This window comes from Crinia signifera, chromosome 7, assembly GCF_055691185.1.
Source record: "Crinia signifera chromosome 7, ASM5569118v1, whole genome shotgun sequence".
Taxonomy (NCBI): domain Eukaryota; kingdom Metazoa; phylum Chordata; class Amphibia; order Anura; family Myobatrachidae; genus Crinia; species Crinia signifera.
The window spans coordinates 137651134-137668652 of record NC_139223.1 but is presented as its reverse complement, the minus strand read 5'-3'; the positions used below and the strand labels follow the sequence as shown (position 1 = coordinate 137668652).

The 17519-nt window shown below is 40.3% G+C and overlaps 1 protein-coding gene across 4 annotated transcripts in view; it reads right to left on the bottom strand.

Moving 5' to 3' along the window:
* Positions 1–17519, bottom strand: part of LRP1B (LDL receptor related protein 1B) — a 1445580-nt gene that overhangs the window by 601427 nt on the left and 826634 nt on the right. For all 4 annotated transcript variants that reach the window (XM_083153866.1, XM_083153869.1, XM_083153867.1 and 1 more), the window contains exons 23-25: positions 16045–16290; positions 12099–12296; positions 6563–6767 (exon numbers count right to left, since the gene is read on the bottom strand). In XM_083153866.1, coding sequence (XP_083009992.1) covers positions 6563–6767; positions 12099–12296; positions 16045–16290 — 649 coding nt within the window. The remainder of the gene's footprint in view (positions 1–6562; positions 6768–12098; positions 12297–16044; positions 16291–17519) is intronic.

Here is a 17519-nt window from a genome sequence, read left to right as displayed (position 1 = left end):
GACCGCACACTAGGCACAGTATATCAACCAGAGGATCAGTGAACGCTGTCTCACCTCAGACGCACACCAGTATAATATCCCATAACTGCTGCAATCCACTGCAGTTGTCTAAACAGCTCCATGATCCCAAGGACCAAACAGTGGTTTACAGAAACATACAGGTACATAGTTAGCTGTTTCTAAATGAGAAAAAGTTATACTGAAACTTTTTTGAAAAAAAAAAAAAAAAAAATTCTTTGTCTTATAAAAAATTCTTTGTTTTGTGAGATTTTTTGAAAAAATGACATTATTATTATTTGGCGTGGGGGTGTAGCCTTATTTAATGAAATGGTTTTGTATCTCAATGCCTTACCGCTGCCAGTGAGATTTACAGCAACAGTTGACTCCAAACAAATTGATTTTTTAGACGTCACCATCTATCGTACAGGGGGACGTCTACAGTATACCCTCTTTAGGAAAACAACGGACAGAAACACGTTGCTATGGGCGAGCAGCCATCACCCGTGTCATCTGAAATCCAACTTGCCCGTATCACAATTTTTACGTGTTTTAAGAAATAACTCTGACCCAATCCAAGCCAATAAACAACTAGAGGAGTGTGCTGAACGCTTTCTATCCAGAGGATATAGACCACAAGACATCTCAAAATGCCTAGTTAAGGCAAGGGCCACTCACCAGACCATTCCATCGTGTACTAAAAGCAAAGCTGATAACCGTATGGTACTCACCACCCACTGTGACACACAACTTACAGCAACACAAAAGTCACTAAAGAAAAACTGGCATCTAATTACGACTGATCCGGCCTTTAGACGACTCCAGAAAAAACCACCGTTGATTAGTGTCACACGTGGACGGAATTTGAAAGACGAGCTATACCGTACATCAGTGAAACACACAGAACAGACAGAAATGCAGTGGATACCAAAGAAAAAGGGCTGTATTCGCTGTATTGGATGTACAACGTGCCGTGGTCTTATTACTGGTCCATATTTTTGTCATCCGCATAGTGGAAAAAAGATCTTCCTGCGCTACAAATTGCACTGTCAACTCGACCACATTGTCTATTATTTGACCTGCCCATGTGGCTTAATGTACGTCGGTAAGACGATTTGCACTTTGCGCACTAGAATGGGCCAGCATAGATCCTCAATTAAATTGGCTCTTGAGACAGGCAAAACCGACAAGCCAGTAGCAGCCCATTTTCTGGCAGCTAAGCATCAAGTGTCTTGCCTGCGTTATATGATTATAGACTGGATAATGCCATCACCCAGAGGTGGTGACAGAGGACTGGCTCTATTACGCAAGGAGGCTTTTTGGATTAACCACCTGGATACTGTGGCCCCCAGGGGCCTTAATGAGAAGAATTCTTTTGCCATGTTTCTGTAATACCTTAAAATACGGATGAAGCTCTGTGCATTGGACTTTTATCCAAGTTGGACACTGTAACTCTGCCCTTAGGGTCCAATATGCAGAAGATGTCCCTATATCTTTTTATGATTAAAGGGTATAATTTATTCATCTGGACTTTCCTCTTTTTCAAAAAATCTCACAAAACAAAGAATTTTTTATAAGACAAAGAATTTTTTTTTTTTTTTTTTTTTTTTCAAAAAAGTTTCAGTATAACTTTTTCTCATTTAGAAACAGCTAACTATGTACCTGTATGTTTCTGTAAACCACTGTTTGGTCCTTGGGATCATGGAGCTGTTTAGACAACTGCAGTGGATTGCAGCAGTTATGGGATATTATACTGGTGTGCGTCTGAGGTGAGACAGCGTTCACTGATCCTCTGGTTGATATACTGTGCCTAGTGTGCGGTCGGCCGGTGATCGGTTGGACTCTGCCTCTCCTTTTTAATTTTGTTTCTATTTCTATTTTTTATTATAAATGTATGATGTGGCAAAAGCTGTGATGACACTGATCCTCAGACCAGTCTGTGCCCCGTGAGGATTTAGCATACCATCTAGCCATAAGTTATAGATGCCTAGCATTGAATAATATATTGTGTAGCCTACATGAAACCTATTTAAAATGACAGAAAAAGACCCAGATATGTTTAAAATGAAGCGCTATAACATTCTTTGTATCTAACTCCTATTAGCGCTGATTGACCAATAGCACTTGATCAGGATGGCGCCCACGTGATCTCACTAGCGCCAATGAGGACTAGCGGGACAGCCGTTGCCTAGCGCTGTGTGATACACAAGCAGGCAGGCTGTAGTGCGCATGTCCGAGTACTTCCTGATACGTTCCTTTCTGCTGTGGCTAATTACAATATTGAAACGCACGCGCAGATAGCGTGATGCGCTCCACTGATGTTACCGGAAGGTAGAATATACAGCTACTTCCGCATATTTGAAACGCATGCTGCAGTGAGCCAGCAGGTAATTTGCGTGGACACCTGATTGTAAACTCATACAGGTGAGTGTTTATTGCTTTTGAGTAACGATTGGCTAGTTGTGATTATGGAGGTGGAGAGTCATGGGATATTAGCTGGTAGGGGGATCAGTGTTTGTCATACTGCCTCAGGGATCCAGGCTTATGCAGTCTTGAAAAAGGGTCATGCGGTGACCCGAAACGTCGACTTTGCTTTGGATATTTTAAATGGATCAATAAAAGTTTGAAGTTTTATCCCAAGTCTGGTGAGTGCGCTCTTTATCTGTTTGGATATATTTGGCCCCAAGGATTGTGGTCTGAGTTGTAAGGACACCCCAGCTGTTGCCCAGGAAAATTGAGAGTGCTGTTTTCTCCTATCAATATATATAAATATATATATATATATATATATCATACTTAACCCCTTCCCGACGCAGCATGTTTTTGCCTTCCTGACAGAGGCCTTTTTTTCAAATTTGACAGGTATCACTTAAGTGGGGATAACTTTTTTTTGCTTTTACTTATCCCAGTGATTTTGAGATTGTTTTCCCGTGACACATTGTACTTTAAGTTAGTGATAAATTTTGGTCGATACTGTTTTTTTTTTTTTGTGAAAAAATACCAAAATGTCGTAAAAAAAATGAACATTTTGCAATTTGCAAAATGTTACATTTTCTGCTTGTGAGACAAATAATCATACCACTCAAAACAGTTAATAACTAACAAAGACCATATCTATACTTTATTATTACATCATTATTTCAACCTGCTTTTCATTTTTTTGGACACTAGGGGGCAGCAGAGTCAAAATTATGCACATCACACAGTAAACGCTGCTTTTGGCTGTTCACGTTTGAACAGCCAATCGCAGCGATCGCCCATGGCGGGGGGCATCGCTGCCCCCCCTGGGCAATGAGGGAAGATGTCTGCTGTCAGGGACAGCAGACATCGTCCCTCTGTCACCGCGTCCCTAGACGCGGTGACACTTTGAAGTCATGACGTACATTTACGTCATGTGTCGGGAAGTACATCCCGACCATGACGTAAATGTACGTCAAATGTCGGGAAGGGGTTAAAAGCGTCAGTATTTGTATACTGATGAAATAAATATACAACCATTTTTAAAACGTTTTTATGTTTAACATTTTGACATGTCCAGCTAAATCACATACATTTCATATAGCTGCAGGTTTCATTGGCCAAAAACGGTTGTGCCTGCTCAAACAACTAATATTTTTTTTTTATTTTAATAAACTAGTGAAGAAAGAAATGAAACATAATGAGAAAGAAACATAATGAGAAAGAAACACAATGAAATGTAACTTGTAAAACTTGCTTAAAGGCTCATAGCTACCATACATTAGTCATTAAAAATTAAAAATGTTTCCTAAATTTAACATTTTTAATAGATGGAAATTGTATATCTAACCTGGTAATCCCTGGTAATTTCTATAGAACTGTAGCATATAGAATTCGAAACAACTATATCTTGTACACATGCAAGCATACGGCTGTAAGCTATTATTTTATGGTTGGGACTGGAAAATTGAGTTACGCAACAGCTTTATCAATTTACTGTAACTAACTAGGAAAAGTAATTAAAAATAAACAATAGCAGAATAAATTTTGTTCATGCCGAACAGACAATAGAGATAAACCCAACTCTTGTAAAGCAAACTAAAGTTCCATTAAAATCAACTGAGCCATTGAACAGCATTATCAAAATGATTTTCTTCAAACAGGGAATATCTAAAATGTTCGACTGAAAAGGTCAAGTACCACTTAATGTAAATGTCAGACAGAATGAGGAGCTGTAATAACTCCTGTTCCTTATAAAGCATAAGGATAATGATAGCCTGCGCTGGAAAAACTGGAGCAGTCTCCGAACCCAGGGCAGGCAAATGAAAATTAAGGAATTATTAAAATCTATTGTACTGCATCTGTTGCTGATTTTAACCTTATTTCACTGTGGAATTTGAATGTTTTATTTTTATCATTCTAAACAATTACAATTTTCTTTATGCATAATTAAACGATTTTACGTTTAAATATAATGGCAGAGTATCTGGATTGGATATAATTTATACAAAGTGATTAAAAGCACTGAGGTGAACAAAAGACAGAAAGAGTGTTTTGCGTTGTTTACCTGAAATGAACTTATGCATAGCATGGGCAGCCATTTTGGGGTATATTCAATGACTTTTGTGAGCTTTGACAGTGAGCGGTGTTGACTGGTCGCTGTCACAGCTCGCATGGTCATTACTCACCTGACCCCCTGCACACGCCGTTTCCACATTGCCGGGTTTTTGCAGCAAAGTAGAAACGGCGTGTGCGGACGCTAAAACAGCGAGGATCGGGGCTAAATGCAGCAGGCTCCCTGTATTAGCCACGAGCCTTGCTGTTTGGGGGAAATACTCAATGTCCTCTGACAGCGAGGGTTCCACCGAAACATTGTAAAGGGTTAAATTGAATACGGCCATATGTGTTGTGAACCTTTGAATACATGTGAATACAGCCTATTGATTAACCATGTGGCTCAGGCTATCCCACAGCACACTAGTTCATTGTGAATGGATAGCATCCTTGTTAGTACAGTAATCTAAAACTCCCTTGCTTCCGCCACTGTGTTTGCTTGGTGCTCATTAATGCACATGCACTGATTTCAAGAATGGTACATTTTAATTTAATTTCTGGTATATATCCATAACAGCACATCAGGGCAAATCATTTAACGTTTAAAATTTTGTCTTTAGTACACAATGGCATATCTATAATGGGTGCAGTGTCCTTGGGGGGATCATACTTCATACCCTACACCATATATTTATTCGTACTGTACCTACCCGCATTCATGCATTGGTGGCTCCAGACAAAAATCACTAGAAAAATGGTGCAGTGGCCATTTTCCCTGTGTATGTGCCGTATAAACGTTCCCGGGATCAAATCGCAGGTGCCATTTTCCCGAAAACTTACGCATGCACAGTAAACTCTGGCCAGAGAGAAAGGGGACCATGACCATGGGCAATCTCCTATTTTAAACTGCCACCGTAAGTATACAAAGAGTTATGTATAAGTAATAACTTCAGAATCTGCTAAATTCTTTAAAAAATTTCAATTTAGGAAGCGGACGCTTCCTTTTAGCGTCCAACAGATTTAATTTAAACAAGCATGTATTGTCTTTTTTATACTTTGAATAGGCTTTTAAAACCTTTAGCATTAATAATCTATGGATTATACTGTATGTTGTGTTGGGTTTTATAAATATGTTGAAATGGATAATGGTGCAATAATAATTGAAGTGTTAAATGTGTGCTGAGCAATCTGCTACTGCCTGTGCGCTCAATACAGAGAACATGGGAGACGACTAGATATTTCAAGCATGCTTGAAATATCTAGCCCGGCGATAGTGATGTGCTTTTATAGAGGGCTTAAATAGCCCGGGTGTTTGCCCCAACACACTGTCATATACTTATCATTGACACTTTTACTGTACTTAATATTATAATTACAGGTTGAGTATCCCTTATCCGAAATGCTCAGGATCCAGAGCATTTTGGATAAGGGATTTTTACAGATTTTGTTTTCACACTTACCTGGTCCTCTGGTGGTGCCCCAATGATCCCCTGATGTCCACAGTGTCCCCTGATGTCCACAGCGGTCTTCAGCATCCTTTTCAGCAGTATCTCCATTCCCACGGGTGCATTGTGCGAGTGTGCCGGTGACATCACTGAGGCACCACTGCACTCGCGCAATGCACCCCTGGGACCGGAGATGCCGCTGAAGAGGATCCTGAAGGTCTCTGTTGACATTGGGGGATGAAGTAAGTATGAAAAAAGGGTCAGTGGGGAAAAATACCAACCCCCCCCCCCCCCCCCCAAAAAAAAAAAAAATATTCTGGATAACCGCGGTTTTCGGAATATTTGTTTTTTGTAATACACTTATAAGGGAGACTCAACCTGTATAGTTATCTTTTATTTATATGATGCTAGAAGGGATCTGCAGCAACAAATTACAAAGCACATAAATAAGCAAAACAGTGACTTACATCTGAATTAAATAGAGAACAAATACAGTAATGTATGTACATATACATATATGCACTGTATACATGTATTTGAATATTTACAGTGTTAACAGTGATTGTAGATTAGAAATAAAGTCACAATACATGTTCTATTAAAATTACCCATATCTAGGATCCAAGGCGATGGCTCTGGGGTGTTCCATCCCACCTGCTATCAATGTCGATCTCATTTTGCCATCTAATTTAGCAACTTCAATTTGATCCAAATTGCTGTCTATCCAATATATGTTTCCAGCAATCCAATCTATTGCTAAACCCTCAGGTGTGGCCAGACCATGCTGAATGACTACTTCAATCCCACTTACACCTAGAGAAAACCAGAGACATTTTAATATCAACTAATTAGCACAGAAATATGCACACATTTTTTTTTAGCAGCTGTAATCATGACTGTCATTCACAACATAATTGCAGAGAAAATCATTAGTAATCAGGATTAAAAGTATTTTACAGTCTTTTTGTTTGCGGTGCTGTGAACAATTCTGACTGTGGAACTTATATAATAACATGAAGCAATGTACACAAATGTGCAGTAATTAGAATTGCTGGGAAATTTGGAACCACTTCAAGATTCACTGGTTCTATTACCCCAAACATTTTCTCAGTATAAACAGCTTTGGACCCAGCTTGCAGTTCAGAGTTTTTGGTTCATATTCACAATTTGCATTCTTGTTCAAGGCTAGCAAAACAGATTTGAGATTTTTTTTTTATTTCTGTTTGTTTTAAATGCGCATTTAAAAAAAAAAACTAATTTCCCATTAACACAATAAAAGCATTTAAGCGTCAAGGTTCACCATTTGCATTGCAGAGTTGACATATGCAATAATAAACTGTCATTATTCAAATTTAACTTTAAATTAATTTAAATGGTTTAACTGTTCAACAGACTTAAACATCTCAAGATTTAATCTATAGTACTCCAATATTTCAGATGTTAGCATATGCTTTCCAAGCAGTCCAACAAAAATCAGAGAATCTGGTTGGTTGTTATTTAGGCATATTATACCATGTAAAAAACACGGAGGGAATGTTAAGTGACAGAAGTGTCATAAACCTCCAGGCTCGGCACTCTGCAGTAGTTCCAAGATCACATGGGTTAAATTGGCGGTTAGGTGTTTTGCATAGCCAGTGGCTAGCCTGTTTTGGTGTTTAGGGTGGGTTTAGTTGACCATAAATCAACAGAATTATTGTCCGATCTGGCTAGTTGGAACAAAAATCTGGCAATGGATGAGCAAATGATAGGGCAGCATGAATGATGTAATGGTTAGCATTACTGTCTCACAGCACTGAGGTCATAGGTTAGAGTCTTACCATGGCCCTAACTGTTTGTATATTCTGCCAGTGCTTGCATAGGTTTCCTCGGGTACTCTGATTTCGGTACTTGTTTCCTAGCACGGTTCCCCCAATTTTGATTGTATTACAATCGCATGCATTGCATGCAATATAGCATGCGATGCGAACCGATTTTTAATTGTACAAGCACCCTGATGGGTGCTTTTAATGTGCTTTTAATGTTAAATGCACCCCCATTGGCAATGCCACCTCCACTATAAACGCCAACCCGAAGGGTGGCGAGCGTAGCAAGCCCGCGAGGGGTGGCAGTACGCGTCCTCCGACCTTTTCATACCCCCACTATCCACGTCGGCGTGGAGTTGATTTTAGGTAGTGTGGCGAGCGCAGCGATCCACCGAGCCCGAACGGGACACGGATTACTTTACATGTATTGCGCGACCCCCTTGCTTTGCTCGCCACGCTTCAGGTTCGGTGGCTCGCTGCGCTCGCCACAATATTTAAATTCAACTCCACGCCAACATGGATAGTGGGGGTATGAAAAGGTCAGAGGACGCGTACCACCGCCCCTCGCGGGCTCCCTGCGCTCGACACGCTTCGGGTTGGCGTTGATCCTGGGGGTGGCGTTGACTATGGGGGGGCTATTTAACATTGTAAGGGCCCATCAGGGTACTTGTACAATCAAAAATCGTATACGATCGCATCATATGCCATTGTATGGCATGCGATATTTTATTGTACAATATCGCGTTGCATCGCATTGCATACCATCGTTTACCTTATTTAGTGTAATGGTATACGATGCGATGGGTGCCGTGCTAGGAAACAAGTACCCTGATTTCCTCCTACAATCCAAATATGTACTGGTAGGTCAATTGGCGCCCAACAAAATTAACCCTAGAATGAATGTGTCTGCATGTATATGTGGTAGGGAATAATTAGTAGATAGTAAGCTCCACTGGGGCAGGGACTGATGTGAATCTTTAAAATATTCTCTGTAAAGTGCTGTGGAATATTTGTGCACTATATAAATAACTAATAGTAATAAATAAATAATAAGTTGACCATTTGCTTCAAAATGCTGAAAAACTGACAAACTGTCAATCAGATATTACCAGGTTTTTGTTCCAACCAGCCAGTCATGACAATAAATCTGTAGATGTATGACCAGCTTTATTTATGTTTTTATTCAGGAGATTACTGGTATGTGTTCTCTTCTGAGTTGGACACTTGCCTACAGTCCTTTCCTAAATGAGGATTTTTTCATTTGGTTGCTTCGTTTTTGTGTTGGCTTTGTTTGTAGCTGATAGTGTCAGGTTTAAAATGGACATTTAGTTGTAATATTTTTTTTGTGACTTGGGATGTGGAGGGGAGGTGAACAACATGAGATCAGACAGTGGCAGGTTACCTCACCATTCCAGGTGGGTCCTACCTTCCCAGCTGAATGAGAGAACATCCTAGTTGGCTTTGTTGTAGGCAATCAGCCTTCTTCTAAGTTGAGGAAGTTCACTGTAAGAGATAAGGCTGGGGGCCTATTACCCTTACGAGTTGTTTTAATCCAAAGAGCAGTGGTTTCATCCTTGAATTGTAGAAGGGAAGTAGGCCACTGTTCTCTGTCTATTTTCCTTTGCTAATGCCAGGCTGTTCTTCTCTGTGCCACCATTTAATCTTAATTTTTAAATTGGTTATCCCATAATAAAAAAGCTACCCCCTTTCATCACATTTATGGGTGTCCGTGTTGTTATTTTATTAAGATAAGCTAAGTTATTGTGGAGCATAAGAAATTGCTGTAAACAATAAAAAGTGTGTAAACAATAATCCAAAATATGGACCTCATTTAGAGTTACCGATACCCAAAAATATGCTCTTTTTTGTAAAACATCCATATTTAAATTTGAGTGTATCATAGGCAATTATTGTACTTGTTGGCAATTATTCCTTGAGAGGTGGATTGGTGAAGATCAAGCATTGGTAAAGTATAGTGAGGTGTATGGATAAGTGAAGCATTCCTCCAGCAGTCCCTTACACATGGAGAGACAAAATGGGAATAGAGCAAGCATAGCTAAAGTGCAGGTCTCGTGTGGAGACGGGGAATGGGCATAATTTAAATTTTTTTATGTAGAAATATTCTAGGTTAGGATTTTCAATAAATTTTTTAAAGTTTAAATCCACATTTGACCTTATTTTATAAAGTAATACAGCAGAAAGCCAGTTGGCACCATCTCTTTCCTGTTCTTTGCAGTCCTCAGCTGAAAGGAAAAGTCCCAGCACCTATATTTATCCTTCTAGGACCCCAGGTCATTGATGCAATTACATTTGGTTGTTCCAGCGCAATAACTATTGGTGTTGAATGTTATAAGTCAGATCCTTCATCTTTTCACAATTACTGTGATTTGGGGAGAAGACCAAACTAGGTTTTCAACTCACTTTTTGTTTTGTTAATTGTTAATCTTAAATATAAAGAATTCGATGAGACTAATAACCCTTTCACTCTGCCAGCTGTCTCCAAGGTTATTCCATGGGCATGTGCAGCAAACCGGGATCTTGTGCAGTTTAAACGCACCATGTTGAAATAACCCAACATTTCAACATGGATAAATGTACAAGGTGTAACATGGGTTTATGCAACCTGGGACCAATTTACAGCATAGAAAGAACTGGTGCTTGTAAATGATCTCATCCCAAAATGCTGGCTCAGTGTCTGCATCTGGGAAGGCTATCGACCCGCCAGTAAGCCATGTTGGGCCATCAGTCTGAAAGTGGTCTCAGCCAGGATGAATCTGTTTTTGACTCATGTATAAAGAACATGACTTTGCACTGTGACAGCAGTATATACTGTAAGGCTAAATGACTCTAGGAAAATCAAATATACTAAATTATGTTACCACATTTGTTTTGACACAGTAGACTTTAATGTCTAAATATCATTTTTAATTTCCACTTAGCACATATCACAAGTTTTACTTTATACCTATAATATAGGCACTGGTTACCAGATATATTTATTTTGATAGAGTTGCAGTTAACCAGAAATGTTAGTCATTCCAATCACAAATAGTAAATGTTATAGTATTCATAACATGGATGCACCATTATCTATTTACAAAACATTAATTGAAGACAGTGGCGAATAATAATGTAATGAGTAATGAATGCTAAGGTACCCATACAAGGGGCGTTATGTACTAGATGCGTTCTGTACTAGATTGCATTGCATCTAGTTCAAATCACATGCGATTTGCAAAAACAGTGTGTGATTTGAACTAGATGTGATGCAATCTAGTATGGAAAATACGGGCTACACATACTTTTCTGACTTGCAAAATGCAATGTTTGGGAGTGTGCATCGCATTGTATCGCATTGTATTGCAAGGCAAAAGAAATATGCAATGCGAAATGCAATGTAATCTACACGCGATGCATTTGGAACTAAAGGCCCCCATACACTATGCGATTTTGGGACGATTTCATCCGATTTCGGCACTTTGGGCCGATAACCAGGTGAAATCGCCCCAAAATCGCAGGTGTGTGTGATAACTGATCCGATCCGATGCGCAGTCCCGTGCGCATCGGATCGGATCAGGGAGGTCGGATGGTCAGCACATAAGATCACGTCCGACCTCCCTGTATGCATATGCCTGCCCACCTGACAGGCATATGCATGCAGACTGACCGGGGGAGCAGTGGGGCGGACAGCAGGTCCCTGAGCGCTTAGCTGGCGGTGCTGGAGAGTGCTGACCTGGCTGGGGCGGTGTGATGATCACAGATATCATTCAGCAGCGCTGTGGGACTGGACGTGCAGTGGCGAGTATTAGATTTTTAAAATACCTGTAAAATGACTGTCCGTTCTCTGATTGGCTGAGAGCTCAGCCAATCAGAGAACGGCCAGTCATTTGACAGGTATTTTAAAAATCTAATACCCGCCACTGCACGTCCCGTCCCGCAGCGCTGCTGATATCTGTGATCATCACACCACCCGGCCAGGTCAGCACTCTCCGGCTCCGCCGGCTAAGCGCTCAGGGACCCGCTGCCTGCCCCACTGCTCCCCCTGATGAGGATCACAGCCGGCCCCCTGCCCCTCACCGCCCGCCCCCTGCTCCCCGACATGCGATTTGTCACGTAAAATTTGGCTAATCAAGTGCCAAATTGTATGTGAGCCTCCCGGGTAGCTCCCGGGTGGCTCACATGAGAATTGGGTCCGACTTGTCCTAAGGACAAGTCGGCCTAATGTATGGGGGCCTTAAGTTCAAAACAAAGTTCAAAATGCATACAATCATCGCACCGAGTATGGGCACCATTAGCGATATCCTATTTGTTTTCGATAACAATGTTTACAAACATTGCTTACCCGAAGTCTCTGATAGTCGACCCCTGTAGATTTTATCTTCCACAACATCAGTCCAGTACAGCAAACTCTGATTAAAATGAAAATCCAATGCAATAGTGTTCCTTAAACCAGGAACTAGCAGGCTGTAATCTCTCTTATGGAGGTCGATCCGTCTTATCTCATGGCGGATGGAAAAGATGATGTAAGGTTCAAATGCATCTGGAAGGAAATTAAGCAAATTATTAATACTAAGTTTATTAAGACTGGAATAGACTAGTGGTAATGATCATGAAGATTGGAATGTAGATGGCTAGTACCATAGAACAAATATAGATCTGAGTCACAGCAAGCCATTTAGCAGGTCATGTAGCAACACAGTTCTTGGAAGACTTTAGTAAGACCCTAGGCTTAGAGGAAATGAGTCCCAGAATTGTGGTTCTGCCAAAAAGGGCAGCAGTAGCTATGGCAGCAGGCTGAGCCTTACCTCATCAATTAACTCTTTGTCAGTAAAGAGACCCAAAACATTTTATTGCATATAAAAATGCATTCATTTTAGTTTATTCCATCTTTTATTTACTTTATAACTACACAGTATCGGGCTTTATAGAATATGAGAATATGTGGGGAGTAGGAACAGACAGCAAAGCAAATGTGCCTTAAGGAACAAAATTATGTCATGAGCAATGAACAATGATAATGAAAGTCATATTTCCCAATTGTCTCATTTTACAGATACTGCATGTTCCTTAGATCTTCTTGTGTGTTACAGGAGATAGGTAACAAACAATATAGATTAAGGCTTGGAGTATCACTGACACACCATGTAATACAGGGGTAGCCCGACTCCAGTCCTCGAGAGTTACCAACAGTTCACGTTTTCCAGCTCACCTCTCAGGTACACAGGTGCACTCATTACTGACTGACACATTTTAAAAGATACACAGGTGGCGCTAAATACTTCGAAATCGGCTACCCCTGATCTAATATGCTTGTAAGCAATTTGGGACTCTAAATGGGACAAATGTCTCCAAAGTACCTCATCAATGTAAAGTGGAATGCAGTTAACATTTATAATGTGGAACAATGTTGACAGTTATGATGTCAACATTGTTAAAATGCCAACAGACAATTTGTTAACATTCTTAGAACGCCAACATGTGAAATGATGACATTATTAGAATGTCAACGTTACCATCAGTCTGCAGGCGGTAGGGTTAGGGTTAAGAATTCAATGTACCCACTGCAGCTGTTAGGAGCAGGTAAGTCCACCAGGAACAGTATGTCAACATTGTAACATGTCAACATTTCACCATGGTCTATAGGATAAAAATGTCAACATTGTCAACTTGCTCATGTTGAAATGCTGCATATTGACATAATAACTGTCAACATATCATGCCGGGTATGGGTTATAGGGTCGACATTACTTGCGACAACAGTCATTGGGCTGACCACTATAGGTTAACAGTCCGTAGGCCGACACATGAAATTGGTCCACATGCATTAGGCTGACATGGAAAATGTCGACATGAAAAAGGTAAAAAAAAAAATTCCATTTAGTCTGCATGGACACGATATAAGTGTACTGCATCCCCTCACATGGCTCACTTCGCTCATCATGCTTCGGGCATTCTATTATATTCTTTGTATATGCCCACTTGGATAGTAAACACCTTTATTTGCTTAATTTATTATTATTATTATTATTATTACTACTATTACATTAAAACAATCTAAATGACTTTAACCCACATAACTTCCTAGGGTGCTGCACATACAGATGGAGCAGCTCTTGATGGAGCTGCTCCTGGCGATAGAATCGCTAGTCGCCGCCGACACCATCTGCCGCCTTCCATCAGAAGGGGGTGTGCGCATGGGATGCTCACGCACCCTGTTTTGTCTGTGCCCTCCACCGCTCTCTTCCGGTTCCCCCGCAGCTCCCCCACAGCCCCCACTTGCTGCCCACACTTCCTGCCCGTCTCTCTGAAGCGGAAACAGGCAAGGAAGCCGCACGCCTTGCTGATGGAGGCACAAGCATGTGAGACGTTCAATCGTCACTGTCAGTTGGAGCTCCTCTCCGCCAGCCTGGCTGACAGGCACTCCATCTGTACGTTTAAAAAAAACTTTATTTTCAAAGTGAAAGGATGTGTACTGTAAGCCTGCGGTATCTAAGAAGTGTTTTCGCGTGTTCAAGTTTTAATGGCTTTGCTTGAAATGGTTAACAAAAGATTTATTTTTTCTATTTTTTTGCTCCTTAAAATGTCTTTCTATCATCTGGAAAATAAATCTGCATGTTGCTATAAAGATATGGCTGATAATACAAAGAAAAACCATACAGATAAATTAAACGCTAGGAGAGCATACACAATACAAGCCCTTTAACGTGATTTTATTGAGATCTCTGGAATTTTTCCCACCTGTTAATCCCAGATTACAAAAGGCTCCTACCATTGCAGGAGATTACCAACATAAAAAGTGCATACAGAACCATTAACCTGTGTCAGTTTAGTGATGCATCAATTTAACAGTGTAGCAATGTATTTTTCTGTAAATTCTAGGCACTGAATAACAACATTAGTGAATGTCGTCAAGAAAATCTTGAAATTATTGTTTTCACTTAAAATGACTCACTGGCCGGTAGGTGGTAAAGCAGAGGATCCTGCCCTTTTTGTACTAACAATTGACTGTTAAATGAGAGATCGGTGTAAACATCTGTGTACGGAGCCATGATTCATTCAGAGTGATCTTTTTCCCACATAGATGGTGTTGTGTCATTGTCTTAAACCTCCATCACTGCTGTACACCATGTGGATCTAAAGTGTACCCGTCACCATGTAGAACAGAATGCTAACACCTCATCTCTCAATTCTCATTTGAGTCAGCCAGCAGAGTAGTCAGAACTTCAGTCGACTGCCCTACCGTCTGACCACTAGTCTTTGCTTAAAGTCAAGACCTGCAGTGTAAATGTCTACTGTAAATAATAAATAGTGAATCTTTCCCGAAAAGTATTTTGTAGCAGAAACAGTTTACTAAGGGGATTATACAGACCCGATTGTTGCCACACGATTCAGAAACACCCTTTGATTAGATGCCGTTGACCAGTGATATCTTGCCCTTTGCAAGCCTGCAAATTGCTTTGCACGGCTTGCAAAACCTAGCTGGGTCGACAATGCGCTACAAATCCATCCAAGGACATACTCGGCAGCTTTGAAAGAAGCAAATGGATCGGGGCCATAGCTGATGTCACACGACTTTCTCTGAAACACCTGGGCAGGCCTGCATTTTCCAGGACATTCTCAGGAGATGGCCAGTTACCACCCACAAACGCCAGATAGGGCAGGTGAGCGGCGACCGCACTGCCGCGTGGAATGGGCACTGGAGCATTTCAGCGGTGGTATCCACACACCTCCCCTCGCAAAACAATATATTTGCCTGGGGAGCTGAGATGCCTTGCACCGTCCCTGTGTTCATAAACAGTAATATAAAGTGGAAGTTAGTAGAGCTTCTAGACCCTCATTTTGTTCCTATTCCATGTATGAATAGTACTGTCTATTGTTTTTACTTTATTTAGGATTTTGCTGTCATTTATGCTTTTTAGTGACAGCTTTCATCAAATTGAATTTGTTTAATTTTATCATGTTTTACCATTCCATTTACCACCATCACTATCCCAAGCAGGAGAACCTTTAATAGTAAGCAGCTTCAGCTAGAAAATGACCACAGCTTCTTATTCATCTACATGGCTAACACTAGACAAGAGATGAACTCCTGTTTATAAAATTTGCTTTGTACTGCGGTCCCCATCATCAGCACTTGTGCATGGGGATGTTTTACCATTAGTCATTAAACTAGTCATTTTACTAAATATAAAGATGTGATGCACTTGTTATAAATAAGCAATTAGTAGTGATTTGCTTAAAATATTTATGTTTGGTAGGGGAGGTATAACTGACTGGATGTAACCTACCAACACTGCTGCATGTCTCTCCGTCAGGATTTAACGTCCAGCCTTCATAGCAGGAACATTTGACAACATGCTTGTGCTGTTCACACACTTGACTGCACCGCAGATGCTTTGTGCAGTAATCCACAATGTCACATGTCTTGTTATCAACACTCAGATGCATTCCCTGTGGGCATGAACACACAACCCCCCTACCGGGAGCCACACTGCATTGGTGACTGCAGCCTCCATTGTTCAAATAACATTCATCTGCAGGGGAAAAAAAAATAATAATAGAAAAAAGTAGTTAGTGTTACACAAACTAACAAAATACCCAAATCACGGATGTCGAAAACAATAAATCTGTTTATAATCTGTTACAATCTGTTTATAATCTGTTTCTGATCATCATAATCAGACCATATTAGTAATGCAGTGGTTAAAACATAGATAAATATTGTATCAACTCAATAACGACGTTTCCCACACATTGTCCTGCATGTTATTTGCATTAACCATATTAACACAAATACAATAAAAAATAAAGGTTTAGATAATTGCCGATAATTTAAGATAATGTAAAGATTTACTGAATAAACAAACATGACAAACACAATCAATCAAACAAACCAATCATTGATGTACAACTATACAAATAACTCACCCGTTCAGGTGGTGTAGCCATTTCACTTAATGAGAAGGAAACTATACCCACTAAATCTAAACTAAACAGTAACAAGCCACATACTGTTCTATACAACCACACACCACAGCGGCAGTCAAATAAGGTTGAACTTGGAAGGAGGAGCTCAAACAAAGAGGCAATTAGACCGCCTTGCAGCAACAACAACACTTAAAACAACTTCAACAAACAATTGTACAGTAAAACTGATCCTCAGGACATTAAAAAGTACATGTGTCCAGGTATCCTCACAGAATCACAAGAAAAGTTTTTGTCTCCAACTGTGGATATTTTACAATATATCAAGGAATAATAAATACACCTGTACACCTGCTAGATTACCTGAAAAATTAGAACTTATTAGGGTCCTGAGGACTGAGTTTGAGAACCTATGCTATAGGTGAACAAAATCAAGAATCAAAACGCTAATTATTAAAAGTGCAATACCACCACATTGTTGTATACATTGGTTATCGAGAAATATAAAAAAAAAACCCTCTAGGTTGAAAGAAGCTTTAAAGAACCAAAGGAGAGGGATGGGTCTGTCTTTGTGACAGTTCAAATGTGAAATGACAGCGACTGACGTATTACAAGAGTACTAAAACTGGTGGTTGATGTTCTACTGATGTATTGTGTTTGGGTAGATATGTAAACCTATTGTGGTGAAACAGGGTTAATTTCACCATGATGATAGATTTCTCTGGTCACAGCTGCCCTGTAAAGGATTATGGAGCTGTCCAGCATCAGAAAGAGTGTTTTGCAGTCAGATAACAGAACCTGGTTCACTGCAAAGCCAGGAATGGGTCTCTGATGTGTG